This window comes from Talpa europaea, assembly GCF_964194135.1.
Source record: "Talpa europaea genome assembly, chromosome: 13".
Classification (NCBI taxonomy): domain Eukaryota; kingdom Metazoa; phylum Chordata; class Mammalia; order Eulipotyphla; family Talpidae; genus Talpa; species Talpa europaea.
Genome location: NC_140080.1, coordinates 48,825,759 through 48,841,689, shown reverse-complemented (window position 1 = coordinate 48,841,689; position 15,931 = coordinate 48,825,759). Strand labels below are relative to the sequence as shown.

Sequence of the window (15,931 nt, the reverse complement as noted above, 5' to 3'; positions counted from 1 at the left end):
TCTTCAAAAGTAATATTGCTTTTACTTTGCTAGAGAAGTTTAAAAAAATGTAATCAGTGACAAAGATGGGCACTATATGGTGTTCAAGGGAATAATCCTTTAAGAAGAGATAACTTTCATTGATATGTATATACCAACACAGGTGCATACAAATATATAAAACAATTAAAATGACACACTGACAGCAACACAATAATAGTAGAAGATTTCAATACAACACTTACATGAGTAGATAGATCATCCATACAGAAAGTAAAGATGGAAATAATGACCTTGAATGAAGTAATAGATCAAATGAATATAATAGACATTGGCAAAGCCTTCTATCACCAAAGATATGAACAACCAACCATTCCCTCAAGTGCACATGAAACATTCTCAAGGATAGATCATATGGTGGGACAGAAAATATGTCTCAAAAAATATGTGAAAATAGCATCTTCTGAGTACAATGATATAAAGTTAGAAATCCACCACAATAGGAAACCCTGAAAACCCCAAGTATATGGAGAGTGAACAAAACTTTTGAATAACTCCTTGGTCAGTGAAGTGATATTAAGAGGGATTGTGAAACACAACAATAAAGGACCAGATCAGCAGACAGAAAAGTCTCAAACAATCTAACTTTACATCTGAAGAAACTAGAAAAAAAATAAAACCAAAAATCAGTGGATGGAAATAATAAAAATTATAGCATAAATAAATGAAATAGAAACCAAAATATGGGAAAGGAGGAGAGCAAGACATGGAAGGTGCCCAATGGACTATGGTATAGGACTATGGGTGCCTTAGTGGTGGGTGTGTTATGGAAACATACTCTGAAGGAGTGTGATCATGTACCTCTGAATGATATAAAGTGGTATAAAGCAATGTTGGCAAAATAAATTGTTAAAACAAACAAAAAAGAAGCAAAAAAGATAATACAAAGACTAATGAAGCCAAAAGTTGGTTCTTTGAAAGGATCAGCAAAATTAATAAACCCTTAACCAGTGTCACTAAAAAAAGAAGAGCAAAAACTCAAAAGAATCAGAAATGAAAGAGGTGAAATTATAATAGATACTACAGAATACAAAGCATCATTAGAGACTACTATGAATGTCTGTGTTCAAACAAGTTGGACAACATAGAAGAAATGGAAAAATTTTTAGTCACACAACCTTCCAAGACTATACCAGGATGAAATAGACAACTTAAACAGACCAATCACAAGCATAGAAATCAAAGGTGTAATCAAAACTCTCCCCAAGAACAAAAGCCTAAGGCCAAATTGCTTCGCTAATGAGTTCTGCCATGCCTTCACGAAGAATCTAATGCTTGTGCTTCTCAAACTCTTCAAAAAATTGAAGAAAGGGGAGAGGAGAAAACAGGGGTGAGGAGAACACAATGGGCTATGGTGGAGGACTGTGGGTGCTCTGGTGGTGGGAAAGCTATGGTGACCACACCTGAGGGAAGAAAACCTATATTGTGGAAAAAAAACAATGATGTAAAATACATCATTAATAAAAAATAAAATTATTAAAGGAAAAAAATTGTAGAGGGGGAAGTTCTCAGACACATTTCATACCGTGATCCCAAAACCAAACAAAGACAGCACAAAAAAAGAAAAGTCTATGTCAGTATTTTTGATGCTTCAGTAAAATTTTATTGAAAATATCAAATCCAGCAGTATATTATGAGAATCATTAATTATGACCAAGAGGGTTTCATTCCAGGTTGTTTTCACATACACGAATTGTTCAATGTCATTCAGCACATCAACAAAATGAAAGATAAAAATCACAGGATTATTTCAGTAGACATTCTAAAAGCATTTGAAAAGTCTTAGTAACCATTTATGATTTAAAAATATGGGGCCTCCCCGGTGGTGCAGCGGTTGAGCGCTGGGTTGCAAAGCTGCCCGCAGCCTCTGCAGCGCCGGTTTGATCCCCGGCTGCTCCCCGGCCACCAGAGGAGGGTCCCGCATGGCGCGCAGACCTCTCCTGCCGCCCGCTGCTCCCCTCAGCAGTGTACTTCGGTCCTTCTGCCTGCTCTGCTCCCCGCTCTGGCTCTGGTGGGTCCTCTCACCATCCCGCGCTTCTGACTGTACCCAGTGCTTGTATAAATAAATAAAAATAAATCTTTAAAAATAAATAAATAAATAAATAAATAAATAAATAAAAATAAAAATACTCTCAACATAATGGCAATAGAAGGAACTTATCTCAACATACTAAAGTCTATATGACAAGCCCACAGTCAACATCATACTCAATGGTGAAAACCTGACTGAAAGCATTTTCCCTAAGTTCAAAAACAAGACAGGGATGTCCACTTTCACCATTACTGTCCAACATAATACTGGATGTCCTAGCCAGAGAAATTAGTCAAGAAAAGGTCATAAAGAGAATCCAGATTGGAAAAGAAGTGAAAAAGTGAAGCTATCACTATTCACGGATGCCATGATAATATACATGGAAAATCCAGTAGACTCAACAAAAAAAGTTACTAGAAAAAAAATAAATGAATACAGTAGAGCTGCAGAATACAAAATCATTACATAAAATATGTTGCATTTTTATTTGCAAACAGTGAATTAAAAGGGGGATATATTAAAGAAACAGTCCCATTTACAATTACACTAAAAAAAATGGTGAAACACTTGTGAGTACATTTAACAAAAGAGGTAAGGACTATACACAGAAAACTTTGAGAAACTGTTAAAGGAAATAAAACACAAAGAAATAAAAAAAATCCCATATTCATGAACTGGAAAAATAAACATTGTTAAAACTTAAATAAACATGTTTAGCTTATTAACTTAAACAATTTACAGATTCAGTGCAATACCTGTCAAGATTCCTATGACATTTTTCAAGGAAGTAGAACAAACAATTATAAAATATGTACGGGACCACAGAAGATCCAAATAGCCGAAGCAATCATTAGAGAAAGGAAGACAATTCAGGTATCACACTCCTGACTTCACACTGTATTACGCAGTGATAGATGTGTGATATTGGAACAAAAACAGAAACACAAATCGATAGAATAGAGAGCCCAGAAGTAAACCCACATTAACATGAACAGTTAATCTTTGACAAAGGAGCCATGAACATACAGTGAAGAAAGGAAAGCCTCTTTAACAAATGGTGCTGGAAAACTTGGAGAGTGGTACATAGCCATTTACTTATATTTCTGTGTGTGTGTGTATGCATATATGTATATATAAAGAAAATATATGTGTGTATATATATACTATAGATATATATTAGTTATTTAACCACACACAAAAACTAATTCAAAATGGATTAAGGGCTTGAAAATAAGACTTGTAACCATAAAATATATTTTAAAAAATAGGTGATACACCCTTGGACATCAATCACAAAGATGTATTTGGGGATGCAACTGAACAGCAAAGGAAATAAAAGCAAAAATAAGCAAAAGGGACTGCATAAAGCTGAAAAGATTTTGCACTTTGAAAGAAGTCACCACAAAAGTCAAAAGGCAAACTGTAGGGTAAATGGTTTTTCAGGCTTTTCTGCCCATCCACCATTAGCATTGCCCTGCCTGGTGGGGCACCTGCAGTTGTTATATTGTTGCAAACTGTCTTATTTACTTCTGTGGGCCATGGGAAGGGTAATGAGAGATAGTCGCCAAGAGAAGCGGAAGCAGAAGAAGCAAGAGAGGCAGGAGAGAGAAAGAGAGAAAGGGGCAGAGAAGCCCAGAGTGAAGACTTGCTGGGGGCTTGGAGGCCTGCCGGCCTCCTAGCCCCCCCCCCCCCCAGCACCCCTGCCTGCGGTGTACCTGTTTGCCACACTACCAATACAGCTCAGTAAAAGCCTGAGAAAGCCACCGAGGGCTCCAAGACTCTCCTTTACCCATCTGCTCAGATCATAGATACTCTGTGCCCTTCCTGCCACTACAGCAACCTACAGACTGGAAGAAGGTATTTGCCTATCACACATCTGATGAGCATTAATTTCCAAAAAATATGAAGAACATATACATCTCAACAACAGCAAAATAGAGTTCAATCAACACAAAATAAGTAAACGACCTAAAGAGATACTTTTAAATAAGACATTTCACATCAAATGTAGCACATGAAAAAATGCTCAACATCACTTTTTAAGGGCAATACAAAAATACAAATCAAAACCACAATGCGATTCTATCTCAACCTGTGAGAATAGTCTATAGCAAAAAAAAATAAAAAAAATACTGGAAACAACAAATATTGGTGAGTAGGTGCCAGAAAAGGAACTCTCATTCACCATTGGTGAGAATGTAAATTGGTGCAGTCTCTGTGGAAAATAGTATGGAGATCGCTCAAGAAAACAAAGTGGAAATACTATATGATCAAGCAATACCAACTACTAAATGAAGAGTTTATGGAAAATATGCTTAATGAAATACTACTCAGTTATTTAAAAAATGAAATAGTGCATTTGGGGACAAAATACATGGATCTTGAGGTGATTGTACTAAGTGAAATAAGTCAGAAAGTGAGAGACTGTTACCAGCTGGTTTCACTAATTTTCAGAATATACATAACCAAAGAAAGCAAACTGGAAAAGCACAACAGAAATATTGCTTAGACTCTGTGAAAAATTAACTGATTGCCAGAGAAGATGGGGGAGCTGGAAAGAGGATAGAAGGTAATACGGTATTGACCTTAGAGCTTTGGTGGATGAGCAATGCACACCAGTGATTGATTTTTGTGTATAGTTGGGAGATCACCCACCATGATGTTTGAAAAACTGGTTGTGGCTTTTAGTTTCTTGGAGCACTGTGATACCATTGAATTAGTGACTATTCACATGTTCTGAACTATTTTGTGCTTCTTCTTTTAATGCATTTGATATATCTGTTTCAAGAATCCTAGTGCCATTTTGATCTAAAGAACAAAATGCTAAAATCACAAAAAAAAAAAATTAAATGCCTAGAAGTAAACCTAACAAGATAAAAGATCTATACAAAGAAAACTATAAGACATCGTTAAAAGAAACAGAAGGCGGCACAAAGAAATGTAAAAATATTCCCTATTCACTGATTGGAAGAATCAACGTTGTCAAAATGACCATCTAACCCAAAGTAATACATAGATTCAGTGCATTCAATACATAGAGACATAAAAATGTCTCTAATGTCATTTTTCAAAGAACTAGAATGAACACTATTGAAATTCATATAGAATCACAAAAGACTCTGGATAGCCAAAGCCATCCTGAAAAAAAAAGAATGAAGTCACAATTCAAACTATGTTACAAAGCCATAATAATTAAAACAGCCTGGTACTAGAACAAAAAAGACAACAATGTAATATAATCAAGAGCCCAAAAATAAACCCACATTTATATGGAGAGTTTATCTATGACAAAAAGGCCAAGAACGTACACTGGAACAAGCATATCCTCTTCAATAAATGGTGCGGGGAAAACTGGATAGCTGCATGCAAAAGAATGAAACTAAACCACGTCTCTCAACTATACACAAAAATCAATTCAAAATGGATGAAAGATTTGGAATGTAAGACCTGAAACCACAAAACAACATAGAAGAAAACATAAGCAAAACACTGCATGACATAAGCTTCAGTGATGTCTTTAGGGATTCGTCCCCAACAGCAAGGAAAACAAAAGAGAACATAAACAACTGATCAAACTAAGAATTTTCTGCACAGCAAAAGAAACCATAGCTAAAATGAAAAGAGCTTCTGCACAGCAAAAGAGACAATAACAAAAACAAAGAGAAACCCCACCGACTGGGAGAACATTTGTGCACACAACACTAATGATAAAGGACTGATCACAAAATCTGCAAAGAGCTGATGAGACTCAGCACAAACAAAGAAAATAATCCAGTCAAAAAATGGGCAGAAGAGCTAAAAAGAAACTTCTCTGAAGAGGAAATGCAAATGGCCAACAGGCATATGAAAAAATGTTCAACATCACTTGGGAGAAAATATTTGTACACCACATACCTGACAAGGGATTGACATCCAAGATCTACAAAGAACAGATACAACTTAACAACGAGAAAACAACCCAATCAAAAATGGACAGAAGAATTAAACAGACACTTCTCCAAAGAAGACATATAAACTAAAAGTAAGCACATGAAAAAATGTTTGCTATCACTTATCATCAGGGAAATTCAAATCAAGACCACAGTGAGACACCATCTCCCACCTGAGAGAGGCCCATATCAGAAAGACCAGAAACAACAAATGCTGGTGAGGATGTGGAGAAAAGGGAACACTCCTACACTGCTGGTGGGAATGCAGACAGCCCAACCCTTATGGAAAGCAGTATGGGATTGTCTCATAGTATTAAAAATGGATCTGCCATACAGCCCAGTAACTCCTCTCCTAGGCATCTACCAAAAAAATTCAGAAACACTAATTCAGAAGGAAACTTGCCCTTCCAAGGTTATTGCAGCACTATTTACAATAGCCAAATTATGGAAACAACCTAAATTCCCAAAAACAGATGAGTGAATCAAAAAGAAGTGGTGTACACACACACACACACACACACAAACCCCATATATATATACAATTACTATATATATATACAATTACTATATATATATATATACAATTACTCAGTGATCAAAAAGATAAACTCATGCCATTTGCAGCAACATAGATGGAGCTGAAAGGGATAATAAAAAGTGAAATAAGTCAGAGAAAGACAAGTAGCAGACAGTGCTTAAAAACTAAAAAGCTGACTATAGAGCTGAAGCATTCAGAGAGGGTAGGGGATAGAGAAAGAGTGGGGACTATAATAACATAAGGAAAAAATTAATAAAAAAATAATTAAAAAAATAAAGAACAAAGTGGGAAGGAAACACAGTGGACTATGGTTGTGGACTCAAGGGTGATTTGGTGCTGGGTGTACTATGCTGGTAATGCCTAGTAAGGGTATCCTCACCTCTTCTGTCTCCTCCGCTGCTCCCCTCAGCAGTGTGTTTCGGTCAGTCTGACTGTTCTGTTCTCCCCCAGCCCTTCTTGTGAATCCTCTTACCCCCTGCATCTCTGGCCTTGTACCCCAGCTCTTGTATGCATAAATAAATAAATCTTAAAAAATGTTTTTAAAATGTTAAAAAAATAAAGTAGCAATAAAGAAATATCAGTTAAATTTTTAAATAGATTTTTAAGTTAAATTCCATATGCCCGCTATCATATGCTATATAGTGCTCTAGCCATTGTTCAAACCTTGTCATAAACTGAATTTCCTTGAATTTCTTCATAGAGTTGTTTTTTAACGTTCTGTGGGGAACCTCCTTACAGTGGGAAACAAATGTGTTTTTATTGCTGTCATGGACTTGAGTTCAGCTATCCAGTGGACAGGTGACAATTTTTTAAACATTTGCTGACTTCAATCAGAACAACTGAGACAAAAGTAAATTTTTAAATCATGAATCAAAATTTACAAAACCAAATGTAAAAGAAATTTGAATGATTAAATGTTCAAATGTAGGAAACTATCAGGGATACCCTGTCTTAAACATTAACAGTTGTGCGGAAAACTCCGTTTTCTTTTACCTTTGCCCTTTTGCCCCAAACTTTGTGCTTTTTCCTCCGCCCCCCAATTTTCCTTGAATTGACCAGAACCTTTCCTAGCCTGCTTTGGGGCACAGCCAATTCCCGACCTGCGGTGGATGCCGCCCCGCTCAGCGGCAGCTGGGCTCAGGGCAACCAGCCCTCCATCTCTGCGGTTGGCTGTGAGCCGCGAGGTGCCGGGCTGCGCGGCTCTGCCGTTGCCTGGCAACAGATGCGGGCGCCGCAGGCAGCCCTGCACTGCTCTGCCCGCTCCCCCACAGCTCCGCCCCCGCCACTCCAGGTGAGCCAGCTGGGACTCTGCATTCTGATCCCATGGCTCAAAACCAAATGAGCATCAGCTTCCTAGACCCGAGGAGGAAAAGGACTGGTGACTGTGTTAAAGAAGGGAGAGAGGAAGGGGTGGGAGGGGCATGGAGGAAAGAAAAAAGAAAAGAAAAAGAAAAACAAGGAATAAAATGACTTGAGCAAGATTGACTTTACATTCCTTTTAAGAAATGTTGCATCACTTTATAAGGACATTGCCCTTGCGTGTTATCATTGCATCGTGGGACACACTGTAGGTCATGCAGATACTGCAGCCCAGTTACAGAGTTTACACACAGATGTGCCTCTTATTCACCCCTCTAAGCTTCTGTAAAATAATAGTGACAATAGTTCATTTTTGGTTATTAAAATACTAAATCAGTTATTCCATGGGTAGGATTTAGCCCAGTGCCAGCAATCTTTAGATAAGTAGTAGAAGCTATTTTGCATGAATAAATTATCATTATATTATCTACGCATTAACTTTCTGGGCATATTATAGCAGGTTTTTCATCATATCTAGTCATTAAGTTGCACTTGTAAAAAGTATATTTAATTTCTTGATCTCAACAAGTGGAAACCTTTTGCTGTATTTTTAGGATAACTGAGTATTGGGCTGCCTTAAAAGTATAATTTCTGGGTTCTAATTCTTAATTCTTCATTTATAAGTTTTCGTGGGTCTCTTTTTGTCCACTTTCTTCCCATTAACAACTTATACAATCCTTGGCATTAAAACAATTGACAAATCTTTATAAACATTCCACTATGTTACATTTTTTGCTTGCCTTCTGACGGCCCCCTTAGCTATAGTCCAGGCTGGTAGATGTAGCCATGTGTGAATGTGTGTGGCCATTTACACAGTGTGGGCCTGACAATGGTCCTAACATAGTCTTCTCCACAAAGCCAGAGCTCTCCCTCACTCCCATACAGTACCATACACTATGATGCTTCTGCTTCTGAGGAGAAGAGTAATTTATTTCCTTTTTTAAAAGTAGTCTTATTTTCAAAATAGTACTAAACTGGAGACATAATTTATTAATTTAAAATCTGAGAACCCAAACTGGGAACAGAAGCTATCTTTGCCTCAAGGATTCAGGCATCCATTCAATCCTGTTTCTCCAGGCAGCTCCTGAGCCAGGCACTGAGCTAGGCACAGGGGCTAAGGGCAAACTCAGCCCCTGCCTTGTGGAGTCCAAAACCCAGTGGAGTTTTGAAAGAGCTGTTTGGGGAGAGCAAGCAGTTGGAAGGATGGCTGGAGTTTATATCACGGCAGTGGGAGGACCATGCCTGGAGTCTTGTATGTGGTGATATAGTGACATGGTCAGATTTTGTCACTGTGGCAACATAGTGATTCAGAATCCAAACTAGATTCACAATTGAAGACCATGACAGTGGACAGGACAGGACAGCTGTGTTGGAAACAGATCCACTGGGACACAGTGGCTTTGGGAGTTTGCATGAAGAAAAGGAAGTCAAGGATGACTGACTTGTGATCTGGAGAGCCAGGGGTCTGAGTCACATGGAGAGAGAGAAAAGGAGCAGGTTTGAGGAATGGGGGTGGCGGGGGGGAAGCAGGGGGTGAGCTCTGTCCTTACAGACAGTGTGAGGCATGGAGGTGGCAGTGGACTTGGGGACTGTGGTGGACAAGAGGCTGACTGCACTGGAGATCAGACACAGACTGTCAGAACTGTGTGCACAGAGTATGGAGGATATAGGGAACCCCGCCAGGAGCGTGTGTGCCTAAGAAGAGGAAGGCTGGGGAGGAGGATCCACTCCCTGAAGGAGCCAAGGTACACTAGAGTGTGAGCAAGAAATGAAAACAGCCATGGAGTGGAAAGCCAAAGGACAAGAGAGTCTCTAGGGGATCAGAAACCAGCTCCACAGAGAGGTCCAAGAAGCATGGTTTAGCCCCTGGGAGGCCAGTAAGGTCGTGGGTGGGATATTTTATGTGTAGGAAGAGGGCCCCAAGCCAGGGACCATGAGCTGAGATGTGAGCAGGAAGTAAAGAAGAACAGGGAGATCAGGTTCTCTTTTCACTCTTGACCATGGATGGCAGGAGGAAAATTGATGAAACTAAAAAAGGTGCGCTCAGATTTAATTGGGGTCTGCCCAATTAATTGAATGTGAGCTCTTGAAGAACAGGCCAGTAGAAAAGGGAGAGGTTGGTAAAGAGGGGAGAGGCAGAGAAGTAAAGTGAGTTCCACCAAGCCCCTGGGAGCCAGGAGCAGAGGCTGGGCGGCCCAGTAGGAGCACCGCTGGGGATGACATTTGCTCTCTGTGAAAGCGAAGGCCAGGCTCAAAGAGAGGGGGATATGGTGGCTTTGGAAAAAAAGTGAGGGACTTGAGGTCTGAGCCAGCCAAAGGGCATGTAAAAGAATTAGGGCTCCAGGCCAGGCCCCCTGAGCCTAGAGCTCACTCCTTGCAGCAATGCAGCAGAAATGATCTTGTCCAATGCTCAGTGATGGTTGGTTCCCCATGACTCCTGTCCCTTCACTTCAGTGGCCCTCTCTCCACCACGTGCAGCCGTGGGACATGCAGCGCCCCCACCTGGGCTGGCTAGAGCTACAACAAGGGACTGGAGGGGCCTTCACACTCTGACAATACGGGAGAAACACTGGCCAGTCGCTTGCCCTCCCTTTGCTGCTGGGCTGCTGTGCCAAGTTCGATGCCACAGTGCCTTCTAGAAAAGTAGTAGAGCTGTTCAGAGAACTCCAAAGGAGAAACGGGGGCTGAGGTAAAGACAGAAGGCAAGGGAGGCGGCGGCGTGGGTGCGCTGGAATAGTCTAGAAAATGAGTGCAACAAAGGCGGTGTGACTGGTGAGCCTCTTACAGATCCTCCTCCCTGATAGAATATGCATGATCCTGCGCGAGTCCTCGCCTGCCTGCGAGCAGGGAGGCGTCGGAGGGAACGTAGGGGAGCGCACGCCCAGACCCACTCTCCCGGGCTCGGGGTGCGAGAGCGCACGCGGCCGCGGTCCGGACCCCACGCGGGTGAGCCTCCCGCGGGTCGGGCTCCTGGAGGTCAGTTCCCTGCCCCTCCGACCCAGTGGGCGCGAGCGCCCCTCTACGATCCCAGCCCCGCCACCCCGGAGCCTGCCAGCTCCCCTTCCCTCCACGCGGAGACCCCGGGGGGGCGCAGACCCGGGAGGGGTGGTGCGAGGGCAGAGCCCGCGCGGGCGAGCTGCAGGTGCCCGCGGTCGCCTTTGACGGGACCCGGCGGCGCTCTCCATCCCTCCGCGCAGCAGACGGTCCCCACCGGCGGGACCCCCTGGCACCCGGCGGAGCGCGCCCTCACCCTCGGGGGTCTAGCCTGCGCGCCTCGGGCTGCGCCGCCGGGGGCGGGGTTGAGGGCACCGAGCTCCGCGAGGGGCGCCGGGCGCGCGGGGGACGCAGCGCCACCTCGGCTGACTCCAGCGCACCCCTCGCCCTAGGGCCAGCCCCGCTCCCTGTGTGTGATTTACGCCGCAGATCATTCTAAATAGTTATCTTTAAAAAGCATTTGACTCCGAGCGTCTTCCTTGCATCCTTTTTAGCTGGGAGTTGGCGGTGGGCAGAGGGAGGGAGACGACACGACTGCTCTGATCGGAACACACCGAGACCAGACCGGCTCTTTCAGCAGCTAGGAAGAGAAGACGTCACAGGAGCCACACACATCTGCACATTTTGTGCCCATCCCTAACGGTGCCTGACGTCCAGCCAAGCAGGCAGGCATGGGGTGTTTGGGTAATAGCAAGACCGCCGAAGACCAGGGCGTCGACGAAAAAGAAAGACGCGAGGCCAACAAGAAGATCGAGAAACAATTGCAAAAGGAGCGCCTGGCTTACAAAGCCACTCACCGCCTGCTGCTACTGGGTAAGGGGCGCGGTGGCCTGGGCCCAGCGGAGCGCGAGCCGGGAGCCGCCGGCGCGAGGGCCTGGCGGGCAGGGCCGGGCGGGAGCCTCGCGCGCCCTCGCCCCGCTGAGCAACCGGGCCCTGGGTCTCCCGCCGCCCCAGCGCAGAACTGGCTCGTGCTGGAAAACGACTGAGCAGGGGTGGGATTATTGTTCAGTCTGGGTCGATGTGAAATGGCAACGGTATCACGCTGCAAATCCCAACATTCTTTTTGTTTATTTGTAGGAGCTGGTGAGTCTGGGAAAAGCACTATCGTCAAACAGATGAGGATCCTGCATGTAAATGGCTTCAATCCAGAGTAAGGAATGATCAACATCAGCTTTTGCTTCCAAACTGCTTGCAGCTTTGTCACTTGTCGCCCAGTCTTCCCAAAAGTGCTTTCTTCTGAACAGTTAATTTTGGTCGTTAACTAGACCTTTAACAACAGAAATTTGTTGTTGAATGTGTTTTAATTAGACAAATTCCTTTTCTATTAATGTCTAGGAAAATATTAGCAATTTGTTGAACAAAGTATGATGTTATTCTTCTCTCCCTGTCATTTATCCGCATTTATTCCAATCCATAACTATCAACATGGATATATTAAAAAAATAATTTACAAGTATAGTTCTATTGTTTTTCTTCTGCCATTTTTGTGTAATCTCTGTGGGTACAAATTAGAAATGGGTGATGTTTTCCTTTCCTGAGTAAAAACTTTGCAGTTCTTGCAGCTTTGCTGCTCTTGAAACTCTAGTAAAATCACTTCAACCCTATGCTGCAGCTGGAAATTTAAAAACCCACTTCATTGATTCAAGTCAGTGCTAAAGGTAAATTAAATTAATAGCAGTTCTTTTTTAATGCAGGGAAAAGAAACAGAAAATTCTGGACATCCGGAAAAATGTTAAAGATGCTATTGTGGTAAGGACTTTTTTATTTGTTTTACCAGAAAGGTAAAACTGTGTAGATTGAACTGCTGTATTTTAGATTATCATATATAGAGCATAACTGTTATCTTTATCCACACCTTTTTCTCCTTTATTTCATTTCAGACAATTGTTTCAGCTATGAGTACTATAATACCTCCTGTTCCACTGGCTAACCCCGAAAACCAGTTTCGGTCAGACTATATAAAGAGTATAGCCCCGATCACTGACTTTGAATATTCCCAGGTAAGTAAATCTTTATTGTAATACTTAAATGGTGCAAAATGAACTTGCTTACTGAGCGTCAATGTTAATTCATTATTTAACTTTCTTCAAAATCTAACTCTCTGCTTAAAAGAAATGGTTTGTTTATACTGAAATATTTGCGTTTGTTAAAATGTTAACATTAGAATTGTAAGAAAGGCTTCTGTGAATGTGTTGGTGAGGTTAATTATCAGGAAAACAATAAGAAATATTGATGGTATTTTCGCTCATATGTATTTCTGAGTTAATAATTAAGCATTTTCCCAGATAAAAAGAGTAAAGAAATAGTTTATGGTATAGGGCTGCCTCCATGGAAATAATAGGAAGAAAGAACTCAATTTATTTTGAAGATAGCATCTTTCAGATCAAACAAGAGGAGAATGCATGCTTTAATAAAAAGACGTTGTTCACTTCTGAATGTCTGCTGTTTGATGTATGATGTAGTTGCTTCATACCTGCAGTGTTTGGAGCTGTTTTCCTAATCACAGGGATGGCAGTATTATTTATGCAAAAAGCTGATCTGAGTACTGGTTTTCTCTCATTTGGTGGATATACATTTCTTTAAAATGCTGTTTAAGCATGTTTTGATTAAGCGTGTTTCAAAGGCAAATGTATTTGCTAACTTCTCAGAAAATAAGTCTTGTTATAGCTGACTCTGTGTGCGTGTGCACTTACTGTGTGTTCCTATCAATCACGGTGTTCCAGGGTTTTCACTACCTGGCCAGGTGAAATGTTTTTCATTCTCAAAATGCTCTCTGGGAAGGAATGTACACAGATCCCAGGGGGTCGAACAGGCAGGCCGGTCCCTGCTGACTGAAGTACAGAAGGTGGCATCCCGCTGGCCTACCTTCTCTTTAGCAAGCTTTGGTGTCTACTCTAAAGGATCTGTATCCAGATGGCAGATAATAATTATGTTTTTTTATAGAAAAACTATTATTTGCATCCTCTTGTGTGGTTTTTACTTCTGATGAGTATGCCAGTGCTGCCAGTGAGATCTCTAGAAATTGTAATAAGAAGGAAGTTGAGGTAGTGAACTGACTGGAAGATGGAGCTGAGACATTTAACATAGCAGGCACATTATTTTTTACTAAACTGTGACTTTAGTGGGATGGCTTGGAGGGGTTTAATGGGAAAAAATGCGGAGGGTAAGCAATACTCCACCAGCTAGAGCTATTGCCACACTCTATGATAGTGTACATATTGCAGAAGTCACCCAAAACTATAAGGTCCTAGCTGAAATTTTGTGTGGCATTCCCATTCAGATTTTGACTTACACATTTATAGACACATGTTTGAGTTCTTAATTTTATATGGTCATATTTGCCTAAAAGTTATCATAAAAGAATCTCAATGTGGTTCTCGTTTAGGAAATAATTATTCTTGACATATAGTGAGAAATTAGGATAAAGATGTATTAATCCATCACACAAGTCCTTTCTTCTGTTTATAACAAACTATACAATGATAAGGGAAACAGTAACTCCCACATGTATTACTACAAAGGACTCTAAAGCATCTAAGTTGCCCAAGCGTTTTTGAACTAAAACATGAATAGATTTAAAAAAAAAATGAATAGTTTTAATAAAGTAAAAGTCAAGAAACCATTTTCTTTGAATTCACATATTTTTATATTAAGATGAAAGATACATTATATGTTAGATGTGAAAGATATGTTAAGGCTACTTGAATATTATTTTCAGAACCCATAATTAATTATCAATAAAATAGAAGGAAATTGGGAACCAGCAGAATCTGCAAATGTAATTATAATGTTTCCAGAAAGCATTTTTGGTAGTTTTAAATCTTAATGTTCTGTTGTCATATGTGTCTATGTTTATGTTAAATGTGATTGTTTGTTTATAATAGTCACATATAAATGAAACAATTGATATTTTATATAACTTTCTGAAAATGCAATTTTATATCAGTGAATTATATATATTAATTTGCACACAATTTTCATTTACTCCAGAGTGATGTGAAATATTTACATCACTTATGTTATTAGATTGTGTTACTTTGATTAATTCTAAGAATCCTATCAAGATAAATTTCTCACTTACACATTAGTTAACACTTGGTGCATTGAGAGAAAATTAACCTTTATTTAAAGATGTGTTTCTGTAAACATTATAAAAGTGGGGCTAAATGAGGTATTTTAATAGTAAACATAATACTAATGTACTAAATATAATACATTTTTAAGATCCAATCCTAGAGGAAGCCTTTCATTGTCCCAGTCTAATTCCTTGAGGGTATTAAGTTTACTTTCCTAGAGAGATAAAGCATTTTTGAACCAAATATATTTTATCATTAAAAATTAATTTTAAAATAAGAATATTTTAAAATTCTACATGAGATTCCTCTTTATAATAAAAATTCCAAACTTATCTTAGTGATATCTTAAGAATTTCCTCTAAGAATATCACACTTATGTTTACCTTTGTTCCTTTCCTCTTTATATTGCCTTTTGAATTTCAATTGAATTATGGGAAACTTAAGTTGTAATGGAAAGAAAGACCCAGATTTATACCGGATAGCATTTTTTAAAAAGGAAGAATAAGGAAAGAGAAGACACACGGCTGAGACATGTGCAGTATTTAATTCATCCTCATAGATTGTGATCTATTCATTGAGCTCAGAGTTGCTAGTGTGGTTAGAGAAAGTGTTAGGGACAAATCTCCTGGTCTCTTAGGCTGGTCTGTACTGACCTGGGAAGCCTTTGGAGCATCTGACAGTGGAATTATGAGATCTGATTGGTTTTGTATCAAGATCACTCTGACAGTGGGTGAACCGACTGCAGGGAGGCAAGGCTGGAAGTAAGGCAACTGTTTCGGATGCTGGTGTACAGGTAAGGGCAGTGGGTATGGGGTGGTGTAACTGATTGACAGTTACCTCATTACAGTTTTGCTCTCATGTATACACCCAAAACTTAAATTATCTTTGTGTTAGACCCAGGAGCCCCCCTCTGGTTAGCACACGTCTTTATATGCAGCTCATCACCCATGAAGTGATAGAAAAT

At 40.5% G+C, this 15,931-nt stretch overlaps 1 protein-coding gene across 2 annotated transcripts in view; it reads left to right on the top strand.

The window, feature by feature from the left end:
- GNAL (G protein subunit alpha L) overlaps positions 1-15,931 on the top strand; it is a gene marked incomplete at both ends in the record, with an annotated part of 182,680 nt that overhangs the window by 68,438 nt on the left and 98,311 nt on the right. The window contains 4 exons of one of the 2 annotated variants that reach the window (XM_084252140.1): positions 11,459-11,704; positions 11,969-12,041; positions 12,586-12,640; positions 12,772-12,891. In XM_084252140.1, the coding sequence (XP_084108266.1) occupies positions 11,563-11,704; positions 11,969-12,041; positions 12,586-12,640; positions 12,772-12,891 (390 nt within the window). Of the gene's footprint in view, positions 1-11,458; positions 11,705-11,968; positions 12,042-12,585; positions 12,641-12,771; positions 12,892-15,931 lie in introns of those variants that run through there. The other variant, XM_084252139.1, reaches the window with a different exon arrangement.